The 17,171-nt window shown below is 36.5% G+C and overlaps 1 protein-coding gene across 1 annotated transcript in view; it reads left to right on the top strand.

Moving 5' to 3' along the window:
• PLXDC2 (plexin domain containing 2) overlaps positions 1-17,171 on the top strand; it is a 257,404-nt gene that overhangs the window by 165,937 nt on the left and 74,296 nt on the right. Inside the window, exons 5-6 of the mRNA XM_054632727.2 lie at positions 13,005-13,127; positions 15,915-16,033. Coding sequence (XP_054488702.1) covers positions 13,005-13,127; positions 15,915-16,033 — 242 coding nt within the window. The remainder of the gene's footprint in view (positions 1-13,004; positions 13,128-15,914; positions 16,034-17,171) is intronic.

The raw sequence follows: 17,171 nt of genomic DNA, 5'->3' as shown, positions 1-17,171 counted from the left end.
TGGATCTGTACGTTATTACATTCATCCTGTGGTAGGTACACCTGTACCAAGTTTCCTCGTGCTAAGAGCTTTGCTGGGCTTAGTTGACATAATACATTATTTATTTGAGCACACACAGATAAAATCAATGTTAGTTACATCAGTAACATTGGCAGAAATCCTCAGCAGCGATACTTTTGAGATGTTGTCTATTCTGCATGACTGAGTTTGTGCAGGGAGTAAGAAGTTGTAGTTAAGGTTTATCTCCAAATAAAAGAGGATGGGTAGTGAATAGAGAAATTAGGGATAGAAAAGTGTTCTTTAAATTCCATGTTGAACTTGCATCTTATGAAGTGCTTTGGAAAAGAGCTGACAGTAGAAAAGAGCTAACAGAAGAAAGAGCTGACATGACCAGTTGGAAGCTGACCTACTCTGCTCTAGACAGCTTACTGCAAAAGAGGCAACAAGCACCAGTGCAGTTCAGGAGAGGATAGCCCTCAGCTTTCTAGTCCAGTATTGTCAGTGAGTAATAGATGTAGGGGTGATCACAGTGGCTTTGATTTGATGGCTTTCTCAATGTATCAGTCCTGTTGATCAGATATGTCCCAACATTATTTCCTCTGTCAATAAAACATATTATTCTATCACATTGTATGCCAGTGGATCTCACACTCGGAGTCCTCCTTCTGTCATTTTGCTTGATGTAGGAAGTTGTAAGATACTCTATTTTTCAAAACGTCTCTCTGTCAGATACCGTACAAAGAAATCAGGATACACATGGTAGTAGGTCTGTTAATGCAACTAAGTCACTCTGCTGCTCTTGGTCATTTGTGGTCTTGCCTTCCTCACCAGCAGTCACTGAGCTCAGGAAGCTGTGCTCTAGCTGTGTCAGGAATCATTACAACTTCTTTACTCACTGCTGTAGTGATTGACCCCTTACCAAGTTCCTGATTTTCTGAAATGTCTCATAAAATGCTTGTGTGACTAAAAGGTTTGCGCTACCCTTTGTACTAGCTATCCCTTCTTTACATTTCCAGATGAATCAAACTTTCAGGAGGCCTTTAGTTGGACTCAGTAACAAAATCTTGGTTACTGCTAGCCATGACTTGCTGTCCATATACTCAGCACGATTAGTAACAGAGGGTAAAAAGCTGGTTCTTCCTTGCTTACAAAACACATTTCTGTGTTTTGTAACAAATGATGATTATTTTTATGTGTTTTCCTGTCTATAGTGAATTTTAAAATATTGTAGTCATCACTGAGTACTGGCCATTGCAACTGAGTCCCCAAATCAGAGAGGACAGATCTGCAGTTTTGTGAGAAGATTGTCAAAGTATAAATAATACCGATGTTAACCTTTGAAAATTTTCTTTGTTGTCTTAGTGCCTCAAAGCGTATACTCAGGGTGGACATTTGAAATCTTTTCTTCCTGCCTTTTCTTAGTTTCTTGACAAAGGTCATCAGGGTGGACTCTCAGGGTGGACATTTGAAATCTTTTCTTCCTGCCTTTTTCTTAGTTTCTTGACAAAGGTCATCAAATCCTGTAGCAAAAAAATATTTTTTCCCTCTATTAAGATGTATGTGCACCTTACCTAATGAGATCATGTACTCTGAACAAGTAATTATGTTCCTCAAAAATGGGATGTGAGTTGCCATACTGATGGCAACTTGTGAAAGTAGCAGCTTCTGGAGAATAAAGTTTGTGCAAGAGTAAAAGTAATAATTATTTCCCTAATGGAGTCATGACAGCAGAGAGAAGGATGACAAGCCATATGTCTACACTCTCTCAGGGGAAATAAGTAGAACCTGCATTATTTTGTTCAAACTGAATGAAGTAAAAAATTCATAGGTTCTCCATTTTCCCTCTGCTGCCATTCATGACCTGCAACAATGAAAACAACTCTGGGTGCAGGTGGTAGCTGAAAGCAGTTTTGTTTCTGCATCTGCCTGAATTTAATCTTTCAGGAACTTTATTTCTTAAAAAAAACAGAATGTGAATATCACTATATTTTTTTTCCTGGGATTTCATGGGAGGCAAGATTTTCTTCTTGCATCTTGGTGGTTTAATCCATACTCTCCATTTTGTTATTCATTCAAAAGGAAGTGGTTAAAATGCTCATGGAAAGAACTGTCACCACTCTTCTGTAGCTGTCATCTGCTGTGAAGAGCAGCCTATTGGGTCTTATGCTGCAGACAGATGTTCCCCACCAAAGCATGATGAAACAGCCTTATCCTCATTACAGCTAATGTCTGTCTAAGGCTTTCTGCCTTAGATTAAGACTAGACTTCTAGCTTTCCTGATATAACTTTTATCTTTTGGATGGGTGATGAGACATGGGGCTACAGTTATGCTTTACCAGCTTGTAATGTTGAAAGGAATGAACATGTTTTCTTTGGGCAGACCCTAAATGGCTGTTCCTTGGCAAATACAATCCAGCCACATCTGATGATTACTTTTACTAAGTCTAAACATAATTATGTTGTAAGCTGCACTTTGGCTTGGGAGGCAGGGATCACTGTTTATGTACCCTGCGATTATATGGCATTTACCACAGATATCCTATTGCTGCTTGTAACTTACCATGTGATTAAATGCCCAACATTTATCATCAGAGTGAAGTGTGCCTTGTATCATACATCTTCCATAACTTAGAACAATATTGTAACTTAAGTCCTCTACTTTTTAGAAATTAATTTTTGGTCCAGTTTAGTCTAAAGACCTTTTTTATTTAGTTCTTATGCCTCTTCTTACCATAGTCATATTTTAGCTCATCATGTGATGGTCAAAATACTTACACAAAACATTTTCAATCTCAGTAATATAGAATTTCTTTCAGATCAGGTACCAATGTATACTGAATTTATGAAAGATGACCCTTCCTGCATTTTGCAAATGTCTAAAAGACATGAACCATGTGTTTTCATATGTATTTTTACTGAGGCACAGAAACATAGACTCAGTTTGATGTTTCTGTTAGTACATGCTGCCCAGTGCTATAAGGCACCCCCCTGGCAGGGCTGATGTCGTTGTACAATAAAGTGCCCAGACAATCCATCACAGCATGTGCAGTATTCTGCTGATAAATACCTGTTAGAACCAGCTATGAGACTAGGCAGAACTATATTTACTAGAGGGCTTTGCAGACATTTCACACAAGTCAGCTTCCTCCTGATGGCTTTTTAGGCCTATGAGAAGCTGAACTATGAGTAGCAAAGCTACATGCCCCCCACAGCCTAGCCATGGCCTATTTCTCACTCTGACTGCATGGAAAAGATGGATTATCACAGGTCTGAGATCTTCAGATGGAAGGATCAATTCCCTTGTGCTCCTAAACCTCTGCATGCACAACTTCAAAACAGGCTCACCATTGCTTTTTCTTAAAGGAGCAACCCCACATTTTGAGAATTTCTGGAAATGGTACCAAAGACTTTTCTTTAATTTTTTTATGTCCATAAGTGAAATCATTTCACTCATCCCCTTAAAGTGCTTATTCATTCAAAAAACCACTGTTTTAAAATAAAAACCATAAAGATGTTACTTTTATTTCAGTCTTTTTGTTCAAAGTTGAAGCTAGTATACTTCCCATGACAGACTTGTAATGGTTTAGTTCAAACCAGTATTGAAATTTTTTTTTGTCTTTTATTCTTTTTGGTCAGATAATTAAAACCTTGGACTTGGAACTGTGATACAGCACAGGTCCTGTTCTAATAAGAAGATAAAGGAAAGCTTTTTCTTTAATTAAAAGAATTAATTTGAAATGAGAGTGTAATTACCCAGTTTGACAGTGCAGATTTTCCTGACATCATTATGGGACTTTTGTTAAGTTAGTTGCTTAGAAAGAAAGCTTCATCTTTTTGGAGTTAGGTGAATATCTTCCTGTATTAACTGCACTGAGGAAGACATTTAGTCTTCCCATTTCCATCATGTATTACAAAGTTGTGTATGACCATGAAGGTAGAAACCATGAAGGTCTTTAGTGCTGGAATTTTATAAAACTGAAATATCATACACAACCATTTTATACAGGCAATATTTCTCTTTATGTAAGGGAAATTTGTCCCTTTCCCTACCTGTTTGCAGAAGTTTTTGTGTGTGCTTTAAATTACAGATCAATACAGTGCTTCCATGTAAGGTCATTTGCTTTAATGCAAACTGATGTAGCAAAAGAGAGGAAACACAAGCTGTTTGATGATGCCAAAGATAATGTGATTTAATTCTCAAATTCTAGACACTGAGGCTAAGATATTCTAGTTTTCCCTCACTTAGATTTTTTGCCTTTTCTTTGTTTAGTTCTGCTCATGTTGCTCTAGGCCAGAAGTTTTCATAGATTAGCTCCACAACTGAAGAGCGTAGCCCAAAATGACCATAAAGTAACAAGTGGACAAAGGAGGCAAAGAATGCACAAAACCAAAATTGGCTCAGCTTCAGGATACAGTGTGTCTGCTCCAAATCTGGTTGAATATTGTTGTTATTTCTTGCTGTCTGCTCCTCACCACACCAGCCTGCCACCTCACTGCCTACACAACATTTGTCCACTGCACAGAGTTAGACCAGCAAACTGATAATCCCATCAAAAAGGTTTGGTTTGGGGTCTGTTTAATTTTGACCTGGGGTAGGGGTTCCTCATTCAAAATTTTGTTTGCCATTAATTCCACTAAGATGAGAAATAAATTGGTGGTGAAATTTGACGAGTGGTGTATCCAGTCCTGTGCATCAGGCTGAAGTGACAGAAAGGGGCAGAGCTAGCTGCTTTTCCCTTACAATAGCTGCATTGAATCCTCTTGGGAGGGATGCAGAGTTCAACAAGAGAAAATGGTAATATGCTTATATTGACATAACCTTTAATTGAGCAACACATATGAGCAAGAACCTCTTTCAGAACACCAAACCACAGCTTGCCTCCACTGAAGCCCAGGTTGTACATGGACATTTACCAGCTTCTATCTCACTGTTCTGAGCTGTACATTCACTGCTGAACAGTTCTGCTTGAGGCAAACCCACACTGCCTCACCTCTCTGAGCTCTGTGTGCAACACCAAAAAATGTGGTGGGAGAGCAAGGCATCGGACAGCACATACTTGTGGCAGGATGTTGACAGTAGAGGAACACAGAGCTAAATTCCCCTCTGAAAAATTCCCAATAGAATAAAAACCATGTTCATTATATGCTATTTCAGTATTATTTTTTACGTATACATGTGAAATGTAATTTAGTGGTGCCTGAAACTTCTCTAATGTTGCATGTTAGCCCCTGCAGTCTTCCCTGACATGCTGTGTGCTGTTGTTTTACATGAATGAGAATAGTATATACATGGGATTTGTTTAAGTAGTTTATGAAGGATTAACAGAGGCAATGAAATACTATTATACAATGGGTGTGGAATTGATGTCTATATAAAACCCCCAAAGTTATGTTTCAAATCACATTGATTTCTTGCAGTAAAACCCCAGACATACACCAAACTGTCTTTCTGTTATGCATAAATTTAAAGCAGGTTTTTTAAAATTTTAAAAATTTTATTTTTGTCTTCTGCAACCTTGTTGCTTCAAACTTCTACAGAATTAATGACTACCCAGTTTGATGGCATTCAGCATTTTTCTAAACTCTATTATTCTTTTCCTTACTGAATTTTTTGAAACATTGGAGAATAATGATTTCATCATAACCTGAAAGCCTTTTTTATTTTAATTCCTGTGTATTATGTGATTCAAGTTGCCTGTGATTTATCAGGTAAGAAATAACTTTGAAAGTTAGCTGGATAAAAGAGGAGAATAAACAGAGCAATAAACATAAGCAAAAACTTGTGACAGTTCTTTTTATTAGACTCTGTGACAGTATAAGAGACAGACAGCAGCAAAAGTAAAAAAATTCTGTATTGATATCACAACAGTTTGATTCACATATGAACCCCCCCCCCCCCCAATTATATTAAATGTCTCCAAACATTAAAATACCATCCAAAAATCATCCAGTACCATCCAAATTTTTTTATTGGTGACAAGATCTGTTCAGACATGAAGATGCTTTACCCAACCAGTAAACAGCAGAAATAGACTGCAAAGTACCAGAAAGATACTGCAAAATTAGATTTTCCTTTAACAGCTCTATTCAAGCCTCTTCCAAGGATTCAGCAGCGCCAAAGTTACTACAATGACACAGCTGCTAAGATATTCATCCTAAGTGAGATAATCCTCCTGTCAACCTCTTTTCTCTGGTTCCAGTCTGTCTAGGAGCTGTGATGGCCTTTGTTTGGCTGCAGCTGAGAGGCTCTTGGGAGCTATCACATGGTGGTGTCTCACCAAGTAGATAAAGTGTTTCATGCCTCATTCCAAGAATTTTCTCTAAGGAAGTATGATCAGAGAGGATACTGATACAAGCCATTAGACTGTAAATAACATTGTGGTTTCTTTACCCTGAAGTTGAGAGCATTGAAATTTAGAGTTATTAAAAGTATATGAAGAGATACTTCAGTTACAATTATATTTGCAAGTTGCTTGCTTTCCATCATTGTCCTTTCTTGAAAGTCCTATTGTTCCTATGTTCTACCTAATGGTATCTAACTGTCTCCTGACAAGTTTTGTCTTGTGGCATTGTTTTTCAGAAGAAAAACATCTACTGGAAGAATTTCATGATACATTATCCCCTAAATTCCTTCATTGATCTGAATAGGATATTAATCAGAGTGGATTATATTCCACTGGATCACATACTTTTCAAAAAGAGAGTGAATAGCAGGGAAACTACAGCAAGCTGGAAAACTTACAGACATTTACACAATGTCATACATTGCACGTTCCCAAATATTCCAGATAATGCTTGCTTTAAGTATTAACAAAGCAGCAGGAAAAATAATGGTGAAAAACTAATTTTCTGGCCTTTAAATATCTACATAAGATAACACAGAAGTACAGAGAAGAGTACAAGAATTGTGGGTAGCTTTTCTTTTTACCTTCATGCATGGACTCACAAGAAAGCCTTGCAAAGTTATGCAATTAAGAAAAACAGTTATGCTCATGCCTTCTGGGGTTTAGCTTTCAGATAGCCCACTTTTTCAGGCCAGAAGAAATGGGTTAGACATTCAATCTAGTCAAGCAAGAGCAAAGCAAAAAAATATGTATAATCTCTCTCTAATTCATTTTTCCCAGAAGGCTAGAAAAAAAAAAAATCATAAAATAGCATGAGAGATTGGTTCATTTTACACTGATCTTGAAAGCTCATTAAGGTATTTAACTTTCATGGACTGTCTGAGGGATCTGGAGTTGCTGTTATCCTTTTGTTTAATTATACTGTAATCTTCATGCAATTACAGTGATGATAAAATTTTTCTACAGACATAACAATAAATTAGCCATCTGGGGATAAATGACATTACTTAAAGCTTACTTCACTGAAATATCAAAGAGAAATTAATATGGTTATATAGGACAAGGCGTGAAAGTAAATTGCATTATCTGTTTCTAGAATTCAGCATTCCAATGTATTTTAGGGGCTCAATAGCATAACATATCCTTGAATTTGCTTCATAAAGAAATAACTGGTAGAGAAATATAGGAAAAGCACAGGCAAAGCACAGGCAAAGCATAGTTGAAAAAGATATGGTGCAAAATTCTGTGAGCTGTGCTTTATACACCTATGCAATGCTTTTCAGTTTCACCAAATAAATACACGAGCAACACTACTTCTGATGTTTTATTTCCCCATATCTTGCCATCTTTCCATGTAAATGTCTCTTGTGTAGTTTATTTCCAGAAACAAGAATAGGTTCATCAGGTTTTTACTATTACTGCTGAAGAGAAGAAAGAATCTAAGATAAAAATGTGGTATGACAGAAATAGTAATATGAAAAATAAGAAACATCCTGAAAATTAAATGCAAGTCAAAATTCTCAGCAGCATTAATCCAAACAATTGCAAAAAAATCCTACATCCCTGGACTTACAACAAAAGAGAAAACTTGCAACTCTGGATCAATCAATCATAAATTTTTGTGCTCTTTATGATAGCAATGACATGGCTATTTGAAGTTATAATTTCACATCAACTTATTTCACTGCTGTTATTTAGCACCAGCAGACACAATGGTTCTTTTTCTCTCTCATTTTCTTTTTACCAGAACATTTTTCCTTTTTAGAAGACAAAAGATTTTATATAGTGTGAGTAACCTGACCTGGGCGAGAGCTAACAATTACTGAGAGTAAGACTGGTACATTAAGTGCTGTTTCAGCTGCAACTTTCCACCTATCTTCTACTAGAAAATAACTAAACTAAAAATAAATAAATTTTAAAAACTCTTAACAACAAACAAGAAATTCCAGTAATTCAGGTAAATAATGTTGGTTTTGCATATTAGGTAAAATAGTTGATATATAAAATAAGATATGATGTATATAAAAAAAATCAAAATACTAAGTTAAATTGTATTAAGGATTGTGGTAATGTTTAGGTAGCAGAGTGACTGTCTCTATGGAAGGAGATGGGGACTGACCATCACCAGAGACAGATCCATTGCAGGGGACAGCTGAGCCCTGGTGGAGCCTCTAGGGGAGCTCATTTTAAAAAGGGTAAAATATGTTGCACTTCAGTGTCAGGAGTGAAGCAAAAAGCATGAGAAAAAACACTGTGAACACCAAGGAGAGAAAAGGAGAGGGAGGAGGTTGCTGAGGCACCAAAGCATCTGTAAAGGAGGCCAGGCTGGAGCAGGTATTTCCTCACAGACCACGGGAGAGCCACACTGAAGCAGATATCCACTGCAGCCTGTGGAGGGGCCCACACTGGAGAGCACCTGCAGGAACCATGGAGTTCTCACAATGGAGCAGGTTTATCCTAAAGGACTGCAGACCATGGGAACAGGGAAAAAAATGAGAGGAACAAGGACTGACACAGATGAAGTGTTATGAACTGACCACAAGTCACATTCCCCATCCCCCTGCACTGCTCAGTGGGGAGGAGGAGGTAGAGGAGTTGGGAATAAAAGAGTGACACAAACTAAGCCTGGGAAAAAGGGAGGGGTGGAGGGAAGGTGGTTTAATCTGTCTTTCTCACTATGCAAACCTGTTTTATCTGGCAGCAAATTAAATTAACTTTCCCCAAGTCAGTTCTCTCTTGCCCATGACAGAAATTGGCAAGTGTTCTCCCTGTTTGTGTCTGGACACACACATTTTTTTCTTTCTATTTAGTCCCCTTATCCTGTTGAGGAAGGGCTGTGAGAGCGCAGCTGGGTGGACAGGGGGCAGATGGAAAAAGTCAACCCACCACAGAGAGAGACAAGGGTTTATCTTACAAGTTAGTTGTCAGGCAGCTTAGAATATGGTTATCAACCTAGATAATTCTTTTTTTGTTGTTTTTGTCTGCATATCCTACCATCTCTTTAGACACACTTCAAAGTACTCATTGCCTGTACTACCTTAAAACTATATTTTGTCATTCTGTTGGCAAACATTGGCAAAAAACATTCTGAGTGATACTGAGTTTGTGCACAGCTAAGAATATAAAAAAGGAAATCACAGAAATCTGATGTGCAGTGTCTTTTAACCTTGTACATTAAATTTTCTTGGTAAACTTGATATGTTAGCATGCAACAGATAAGCATATTTTGGAATGGGTAAATTCAGGCATAAAATGCATTTTTAAATCAAGTCCTACGTCAAGTGAGACTGTGCTTTCATGCTTAAGTGGTAATATTTTTTTCCCTATTTGTGTGAGTGTAAATTTGTACCCTGTGAGAACTAGAAGTATACTCTTCTTGATTTACAATTGGTTTTAATATTAGTTCAGCCTTAGTTTTAGCTAAATTTATATGTACATATTAAACTTACAAAATGCTGAGCACTTTTCCCTATTTGTCTTCATTTCAATATTTAGGAGCATATTATGCTTCTAGGTAGAGTGCTTGTGGAGAGTCTTGGAAAAGAGCTCTACCAGTGCCTCCCACAAAGGAGAGATTAAGTGGTTCAGGAAATTGCAGGTCTGAAAAATTCTTCCTTGACTAAATGAATCAACCACAAGCATTAAGAATTGTCAGAAAATTAGGTCACAGATAACATAAGCCAATTTTCTGTGGAATTCCATTCCAGAATAAGGTAATTTTACTTTTGCTGCTCTTTTTAAGTCATAGTTGCAATGATAAATGTCCATGGTCAATGGTGGCTTCATCTTGTGAATCTCTGGGATGATTTGAAATGACTTTGTGTTCCTTTTCAAGTTGTTCTGATGCATGACTGGAGTTCTCATTAGAATGATCTTCATGCAAGGCCTGCCTGCTTCCCAGCTATCATCCACCTCCTGCTTTCCATTTTTGTCTATAGTAGAGCTGCATCCGGCAAATACTTCGAAATACGTTTTGTGGTTACTAATTACTTGGGCTGATTTACTTAGTTAAGTGTTCCAGCACAACTGAGTCCTTTCTTTTCCTATTGTATCTGCCTCATTATTAGCTATAAGGGTGACCTTTATACTGTAAATTGGATGAAAGCATGAAAGGGAAAATGTGTAAGTGTAGGATGAGTGTGCAAGGGATGAATAAGTACTGAACTGTTCAGGCTAATTCTAATGTATAAATATGGATTCAAAGGTTTTGTTTGTATTGTCTTCAAAATATTTTTGAGGAATGGTTTCAAGGTTATGGACCTACCCACAACTGTGTTAAAATATGTGTGCAGATGTCCACAGGGATAATAAGCAGCACATAGTATGAAATAGAATTCTGTGTAATAATACTTTCTGAAAATATCTAAATAAGCATAAGGGATTCTTAATCAAGGGTATGACATTTTAGAAGCAAATACTAATAAGCAGGAAATAGTGAAAATGCCTTTCAGGGACTATAGTTTGGCAAGGTAGTTGGCTATCCTAAAATACGTAATAGCATAAAATCAGCCATGCTTGTATATTCTGAAAGCTCACATTTATAAATGACTTGTAACTATGTGTGGGCAGATTCTTTTTCTAAACTGATGTTTCTCTCTCCCTATTACCAAAAGAGAGAAGTAGTATTTAGATATTCCGTTGGAAGAATCTGCCCCCCAGTCTTCCCCTCTCCCTGCTACAAAAAAAAAGTTTTCGTTTAATCCTAAGAATAAATTTAGTAGTTAGGGAGTGCCCAGATATTAAAATACTGTATCTTTTGAATACACAGATATGTTTTAAATGAAAAAAAATCTCAGTTCCTAGGTCAGCCCTTTGTCAGATACCAAATCTTTGCAAATGAATCTTTTCTTTTCCCCACACTTGACTTTTTCTTAGGCCCCCTATCACCACCACCAGAGCTGACTTCACAGAACAAGATATTATCTATAAGTAGCCGTGCAGGAGAATTACTCCAGAGAACCACCTTGTTTGTTTATAGCATCTTATGACTTCTAGAATTAGTTCCATGAACCGTTGGCAAGCATTTATCTTGTGTATTTCAGAAGAGTACAGGAGTAGAAGGATGCCTAAAGCACTCCAGAAACTTATTTTTTCATGCACTCAGAGATTTCCTATATCATATTGAACAACTCTGTTAATGAACCCTCTCATCTCACACTGGTTAGGATGGAGATATTGTTAAGAAAGTGAGGTTGCACACTAGGAGTTTTTAGTAGTATACATTAATAGCAGTTTTGATGGGGTTCATATTTGGTTTTGGAATTTCACAATCATGTTTTAGAGTTAGATTTATAGGTCACTTCATCACATGTTGTATTGTCATGATACTAAAAGTAAGAAGAAAGGAACTCTTGGTCTTGGCAGCGAAGGCTTTTGTAGAGGAAGAGAGACTCTCAATATGATTGAAAATGGGAAAGGAAACATAAACCAGCTTAATTAGTGTTGAAAGTAATGCTATAATTTTCCAGTAAAGAATTATATTTCTTCTATATGTCTTTCTAATAACATTTTTAATATTAGAAAATTTACAGCTCTAATATTATCTTCTTGTTGAGATGTTTGCTGTTGTAATATACTTCATTGAATCAATAGAAGTAGAAAAAGCAAAAACATCATAAGACACCCTATGCTAAACACTAGGAGGAGAGGTAATATGCAAACATCACTTTTGAAGATCTGTCTACAGCTCAAATCAACTTAAAGGCAAGGGGTAGCAAAAAGACTCATTCTAGGGCAATGGGAGTTTTTAAATCAAGCTTTCATCTGGGCACTTAAAATAATTAGTTCCATTAGCCAGTTGAAGTGGAGTTGGCAAACCTAAACAACACAGGTTTATTTGTAGACCATTTATTGTTTAAAATAGAAGGAGGTTTTTGCCATTAAAATACATTGATGTTTGCTTAGAAGAAAACTGCAGAATTACTGTATTCACCATAGATGACTGGTCTTCTTTCAAAGGAAGGACTCCAATTCCAAACCAGTGAGAGGTTTTGGATGAGCACTTCAGGTGAAAGAAGCCCACTATTGATCTGAGGAGTACTGTCAATTCAGGGATGAATAGGACAGACTAGTGAGACCTGACACAGCAGAGAATGTTGTAGAAATGTTGCTTGCCTTATAAACCTGAAAAAGTCCTATCTGTTCCACTTTTCATCTGACTCTTTTTTTTAAAAGTTGTCACTTCTAGTCTGAAATAGTCCCTTACTCTGTGTCTCTAGAAAAATGAAAAAGGGTTAGACTTACTTTAAAAGAGGTCACAAATTGCATGAGCAAAACAAACTGCAGATTTTTGGAAAGTATGGAAGAAAGCACTATGGAATATGCCTGGTGGTAAATGGCTTATTTTCATAGTGCCATATCCTTGCATTTGGCTCTTAACTGGAGTTATTCTTCCTTGAGTTTTCACTGTTTTTATGTCTGTAAAAAACCTTCTTAAACTATTTGTTCCACTGTTCATTTTGGATCTTTTTTTCTGACAGCCATCACAGATGTTTTTCTGAAATTTTAGCTCTTATTTAATTCACTATAAAATTTGTGGTGGGATTAATTTCTCTCAGATGACCCTTTAATGCTCTGGCGATGCCTAATTCAACCTGCCATTCTATTAAAATCTTTTCAGAATTTACTGAAATGGTCTCTTTTTTTTTTTTTTTATTGTAGGTTTCATATATACTGGAGAAGTTGTGCATCGAATGTTAACAGCTACTCAATATATTGCACCCTTAATGGCAAATTTTGACCCCAGTGTGTCAAGAAATTCAACAGTCAGATACTTTGATAATGGTATGTAGCAGTCCTTGTCTGTATCCCTTGGCTCTTCTTATTTTCCTAAATAACTATTTCAGGAGGAAGCATTGAGGATTTTTTTTTTCTTTTTGTTTTTAATTTAGAGGCTGTATAGAGCATGTGACTTGACATCTATAAGCAATTATTAATTTAGAACACAATAAAGAATCATGAATGCCTTTTCTTAATTGAGCAGATATCATCTGGGTGTTGAAGTACATAAACTCAAACTAGCAATGCATTTTATCAGTTTTAGAAGGGAAAATCTGTCTTATATAACAGTGTAAATTCAAAGTGTTATTTCAAAGTATTTATAGTGGATACCATCTGTCCACTACCTAAAATGAAAATAACGTTTGTGGAGTGCAGTAGCAAGAATACACAGAAGCAGGGCAGGGATAAGGTTAATAAACCTGTCAATGACTAAGTGTTCATGGAGTCCCAGAATTGGAATCCAATACACTCATCTACACCACGAGTTCTCAACAGTTCCTTGTAAAAAAGATTGAAAGAGGAAAAGGCAAGCTGCAGTGTTGTACTTGAAACTCTGTGAGAAGTTTCAAAGCCCTTGAATGTGTGGCTATTTTTCTCTTGAAGTCAGTTGTAATCAATATTTTAGAAACATACCCTACGTGGTTAAAAGGCACCTGGTGCTTTACCTCAGGCCTTTAGTGATCAGCTACAGTAACAGTTAAAACTTGGAGAATTTAGTATTGTGAATTATTATCATGACATCCATGACTTCTACATTATCCTGGATACATCCCTGCTATTTTATATATGCTTATTTGTAGTGAATTTAAACAAAAATTGCCAGCAGGTTCAAAAATGTTTCATATTTCCAATAATTTTTTATTAATTAAATCAGTTACCAAAATGTATTCTGTATCTTTTACAGAATTCTGTATCTATAACCTTTCCTTATAATCTAGTCATAGCAATATTTGTATGTTAAAAGTCCAATAAAATGCTTACATGAGAAAATCCTACTCCTTCCATTTTGACATTTTGAATTTTGAAACAGAAAAAGATATAATTTTCATGTTTAAAATTATTTACCATTTTGGCCAGAGATTTGTCATCTTTACTTAAATAACCTGAGGATTCTGGAGAAGAATGTGGCTAATTCTCATTATAGTCCTGACTTCCAGTCTTCACACCAGGTGTGCAAAGGCTGTATCACATGGCTTTGAGATTTTGGATTTTTCTTCATGTGTAATGCATCATCTTTTGAACTCCATGGGCTTTAGGAAAAAGAATTTTTTATCTTAGCACAAGTAAAAAGGAACTGAGCAGATTGTATCTTCAGCATCTTATTTCTTACTCATCTGTGCTTTGTCCCCATGAGTAAGTGCTCTGCCATAAAGAAGCATCTGTAGTGGGAAAGCACAGAGTGTGGGGATCCATCAAAGTCTCACTGGTGGAGCTAACTCTGAGGAACTTAGGTACACACAAATCTACATAAAAGCCTCTGGAAGGAAAGGACAGTTTGGGTGGCAGCTGATTTCCATTTTAGCTTGGGGTTCTGAGGTGCACATAGATCTGAAGTGCTCAGTGACTGACTAGAAGAAATTCTGGCTAATTGTGCTCTAATAACTTTACAAGTTATAACTTTGTATTTAAAATAAATGTAATAACTTTACATTTAAAATAAGATTTAAGGCAATAAAATAAATATTCCAAAAGTAGATAATGAATGTGATCACAAAGAAAAAAATGCCCTCTGTGCACAATTAATGCCTATCTACTATGCAGAAAAACACAAGGGACAATAATATGTTGGACTTGATGCAGTGTGGACCCACTATTAGCGTGCTCATAGTTTCATGATGTGTTCATGACAGTTGCAGTACAGAGCTGTAGCAAAAGATTTTTCAAGGACATATCAAAAATATATTGAGCTGAATATGTACTGACCCATCATGAACATTCTAGGATGAAAGGAAATTAAAGTCTGAATCAAAGCACATAACTCCCATTACTGCCAAAAAGAGAAGTTTTTGAGGAAGGCATGTAAAGATGAAAATGTTGTTTTCAGTCAACACAGTTTTGGTGGTAAGTGTCTCAACATCTGTAAAATATGCAGGTTGCTTGAGAAATATTTTTAGCGTGGTAAGTGCATCTTCAGCCAGTGAACTCCTGTGAATATTAACAAGGTTCTTGCAACTGAATCTCTGCATACCAGACTCAATATTTACCCTGTCTATGACTTGTCAGTGAGTTTGATTTAAACTAGATTTATTTATTGCCAACACCTAACATTTCTCAATTTGCACAACCTCAGCAAGGGCCTGCACCATGCAAAAAAAAAAAATTATTTAATGCATAGTTAATGCAAGAATCTGAATTCTTGAAATAATAACTTTTACTAAACAGGGAATACTGTTAGCAGTTCACATTTCAAAGCCATCAGGATTTATGTATAGAGTGTAAAGAATGCCACTGCAGAGAAGTGGTAATGGCAGCACCCCTGAACCACTGGATCCTACCTTTAGCTGATTTCTTGTGCAATTTCAAACAAGTTTTTTGACCAGTCTTGCTTTAGCAGTAGTTGTGCTGCTTGCATAGCACTGTGGTGTCTACATTTCAGAGAATTTCAGTTTCAACTTGTGTTTGTAATATCTTTGGCATTTCAAGGTGTGGAGCTGAAAGCTGCTAGAAAGAGACAAATCACTGTTCTTGTTTCAAGTAACTGCAGTGAAGTACTTTTCCTACAATCAGTTAATATATTTCTCACATTTTTTTCTTCCTTTTGCCTCTCTACCCCCACTCTGGGGTTCACAGGCACAGCACTAGTTGTCCAGTGGGACCATGTACATCTGCAGGATAATTACAACCTGGGGAGTTTCACTTTTCAGGCCACCCTTCTCAATGATGGGCGTATCATTTTCGGCTACAAAGAAGTAAGTTGGGTCTGAGAATTGTCATTTAAGTGGACAAATTACTTTATAAATGTCAGGAATTTCCCTACATTTTTGTGGGGGAGGGAAAATTTTTGAAAGATCAGTTATATAAGATCATTTCATTACACTACTTATAAGATCACTATGTTGATGAAAATGATATAATATTATTAAAGTGATGTTCATATAATTGACTTTAAAAGCATCAACATGACACAAATGTACTAATCCTGGATTTCAACTGGGGTTTTTTGGATGTTTGTGCTAAATGTTCAGTAAATTCCTGGGGTTTTAATAAATTCTGCATGGGTTTTGAAAGGTAGGATCTTATTTTTTAATTAGTCTACCCAATCTTGCCCATTTCAAAATACTTTAGAATCAATAGTTACTGTTGAAAGATCACCTATTTCCTGCAGCTGTAGTTTTCTGGCAACTCACATATTTCAAAGTTCATATATTTGAAACAAGAAATAACTGGTTTGTATTGCTAGCCCTGAGGTTTTCCATCTGTTTGATGATAAAATTGCTTAGATTGAGGCCATTTGGTTCCCCTTCATAGCACCAATATGTTGTCTTAAATGGGCTCTTGTGCATTCTCCAAGTGTTTCAGAATTCCAGTTGTTACTTTGATTTTTTTTTTCTAGAGTTGCTAGAGCTCTGGAAACTATAGCTTGTTTCAATTTCAGTGCTTTTGCCAAGAAGGGTTGGAGCAGGTCATCCTTGAGGTCCCCTTTCAGCCTGGTATTCTATGATTCTCTGATTCATGCAAATAAGAATCAGAAAGCAGACAAGTTTAAATCTCTAGTGACAACATGATGTCTTCCTTTGTGTTTGTTTTTTGGTTTTGCTTGGTTTGGGTTTTTTGTTCTGCTTTGTTTTGTTATTTTAATCTGTTTGGCATGTACCCTATGACTTTCTCTTCAAAATGCAATTTTCAGTTATTCTCCTTATAGTAAGAAACTCTAATCAGTGATTAGAGTTGTCCAGATTTGGAGAAATTGTCCAGACTTGGAGAAATCTCTTTTCTCTTCTGTTCTCTCTCTGCTATAAAACACTTGTGAGCCTTCCGGCTCATTTTTCGTGCCTGTGTTCTAGATATGCACCTTTAATGAAGCAGAAGTAATAACATTCCTCTGCC

The sequence above is a fragment of the Agelaius phoeniceus genome, chromosome 1 (genome assembly GCF_051311805.1).
Source record: "Agelaius phoeniceus isolate bAgePho1 chromosome 1, bAgePho1.hap1, whole genome shotgun sequence".
NCBI lineage: Eukaryota > Metazoa > Chordata > Aves > Passeriformes > Icteridae > Agelaius > Agelaius phoeniceus.
The sequence above is the reverse complement of the archived record's forward strand: the minus strand, read 5'-3'. Positions and strand labels throughout refer to the sequence as shown.